Here is a 2,040-nt window from a genome sequence, read left to right as displayed (position 1 = left end):
TCATTGTTTAATTTAAAGAGCCATCTCCACCCTCCACCCCTCCATTTTGTATCCCCCACACCACCAAAGCCTCATGTTTTCTAGGGAGATTGAGTGGTGCATGAATACTGATACACCCCCCCCCCATTGTAAATACTCATTATGAGCCAGCTCTAGAGTAGTCACTTTTTTGAAAAGAAAATCACAAACACCTTTTTAAAATAAACTCTTTTTTATTTTATAACCTTTTAACAAACATTTTTAAAAAAATATCAAAGCAGCCAACAGTTTTCAAACAAACTTCTAGTCAGTCTTTATGGATCAGATGGTCTGTTAATAGTTGTTAGAAATGTTTTATAAGATCTATTTTTAATCACTTTTAACACATGCTCCAAAATAGGCTTATCCCTGGGTTTCAAAATGTTATTTAATTCCTTCAGTGAATTTTCAGATCTCTCTACTTTAGTTACAAGTTGCAAGATTTGGTCTACAGTCTCATTTGTTATCAATAGGCCATTGAAACTGTAAGCTACAAGAATATATACGTGTAACACGTTTTTAAAATCTATTTGCCCACATAACCAGCTCAGTTTTCTACACAGATAACGTTTTGACCACAACAGACAGTCATGGGAATTTTGAGCAGGGGCAGAGATTACACAGCCAACACAGGATTCATAGCGATATTGCTGCAAACAATGGGTGATGATTCCATAACACACAGCTCTGATTGTTGACCGCATGAGAACTTTCAATTCTCTGGGAGAAAAATTTAATGGTTCTTTTGGAACATCTAGTCCAAGAATTTCAGCCATGACCACAGGGCTAGGTTGAGCTGTAGACATCTCGACGAAATCCTAAAAAAGAAAAAAGATAGATTACCTTTAAAATGCATTTTTAAAACACACACACTTAATACCAAAATCCCCTTCTAAAAGATGACTTACTGGAATATCATTCCAGCCAATGCTTGCAAACCTCCACAGAGCTATAGGTAATGTGTTGCCTCCACATGCTTCAGCACACTTCTCTGCAGAACTGCTACTGGCCTGAGGTTGCTAAAATATAAAGAAAATAGTCTTTTTTTTGTTTTTTTAGAGGAGAGGTGGGGAGCCGACTTTGTAAGGCTAGTCAAAACCCTTTAAAAATAAAAAAAAACCACTTTTTTACCTGCATTACAGCTGGTTCTGCTGAAACGGCATCCACCAGGCGGTTCCATGCTTTGCAAATCTCATCAGCTTCTTCGCTAGCCAGGTCAGCATAGGTAGAAAGCCCATCATCTGAACTATTGCTAGGATAACGCTTTCTGCTTTTTGGCTTCACATCCCCTGTTTCTTGCTCTGTAGAGTTTGCAGAAGTAGTGGGGGCCTCCATGTTGTCTTCTCTGAACATGTCTGGGCTTGCCCAAAGGCTTCCTGTAGCGTTGCTAAAACCGTCTTCTGATTGGACCTTTTGAATCATCATGGTCACATGAGTCCCTTCAGACGCTCCACCTACAGGCGGGGTTTCATGCTGGGGTGGGGCCACAAGCGGGGGGCGTGGCCGGATATCCGGGGAGGGCAGGACTTCCGGCAGAAGGCCGGATATCCGGGGAGGGCGGGACTTCCGGCAGGAGGCCGGATATCCGGTTAAGGCGGGACTTCCTGTTAAGGCGGGACTTCCGGGGCGGGGCACCTGTCAGTGGGCGGGGCTTATGAGTTTGACGAGAGGTGCCACCCTTTACTACTCACTCACTCACTCATTACCCCCCCAGCCCTTAAATACCACAACACACACACACACACACACACTGTACCTCCACTTTTATTTGTTGTCACTGGAGTTTCAGGTGCCGCATTGCCTTCGTGGCTGCCTTCAGCAAACATCAATTCTGTAAAGAAAAGACACTAATTTCAGAAAGAACAAACCCACAAAATAACACATTTAATGTTGTTAGCCCCCACCTCTAAATTATTATTTTTTTTTGACCCACAAAGCAGTGCTAATATTGTTAAGCACAAATTTTACCTAATTCTTCATCTGTTGGGTGTGTCAGGTTTGGGGCCTGTGTTTTAGCCAGCC

At 42.5% G+C, this 2,040-nt stretch overlaps 1 protein-coding gene across 1 annotated transcript; it reads right to left on the bottom strand.

Annotated features, from left to right (window-relative positions):
- Window positions 1-211: 211 nt before the first annotated feature.
- On the bottom strand, window positions 212-1,389 carry LOC149313243 (uncharacterized). The gene is made up of 3 exons (XM_089527132.1): window positions 1,150-1,389; window positions 927-1,037; window positions 212-836 (listed from the first exon to the last, which is right to left on the bottom strand). The coding sequence occupies exons 1-3, from the start codon at window positions 1,369-1,371 to the stop codon at window positions 294-296; spliced, it is 876 nt and encodes a 291-aa protein (XP_089383258.1). The 5' UTR covers window positions 1,372-1,389; the 3' UTR covers window positions 212-293.
- Between the last annotated feature and the right edge of the window lie 651 nt (window positions 1,390-2,040).

Source organism: Sceloporus occidentalis, unplaced genomic scaffold, assembly GCF_023333645.1.
Source record: "Sceloporus occidentalis isolate IW3139 unplaced genomic scaffold, rSceOcc1.0.p SCAF_5, whole genome shotgun sequence".
Classification (NCBI taxonomy): Eukaryota; Metazoa; Chordata; class Lepidosauria; order Squamata; family Phrynosomatidae; genus Sceloporus; species Sceloporus occidentalis.
Note: the sequence above shows the minus strand (reverse complement) of the source record. Positions and strands in the feature narration are given on the sequence as shown.

Bases quoted from the DNA above. Each gene is read 5' to 3' on its own strand.
- LOC149313243 (XM_089527132.1), bottom strand. From the start codon at position 1,371: ATGTTCAGAGAAGACAACATGGAGGCCCCCACTACTTCTGCAAACTCT. The intron at 1,038-1,149 runs GTAAAAAAGTGG...TTTATATTTTAG, and splicing joins CAGAACCAGCTGTAATGCAG to CAACCTCAGGCCAGTAGCAG. The intron at 837-926 runs GTAAGTCATCTT...TTTCTTTTTTAG, and splicing joins TTGGCTGGAATGATATTCCA to GATTTCGTCGAGATGTCTAC.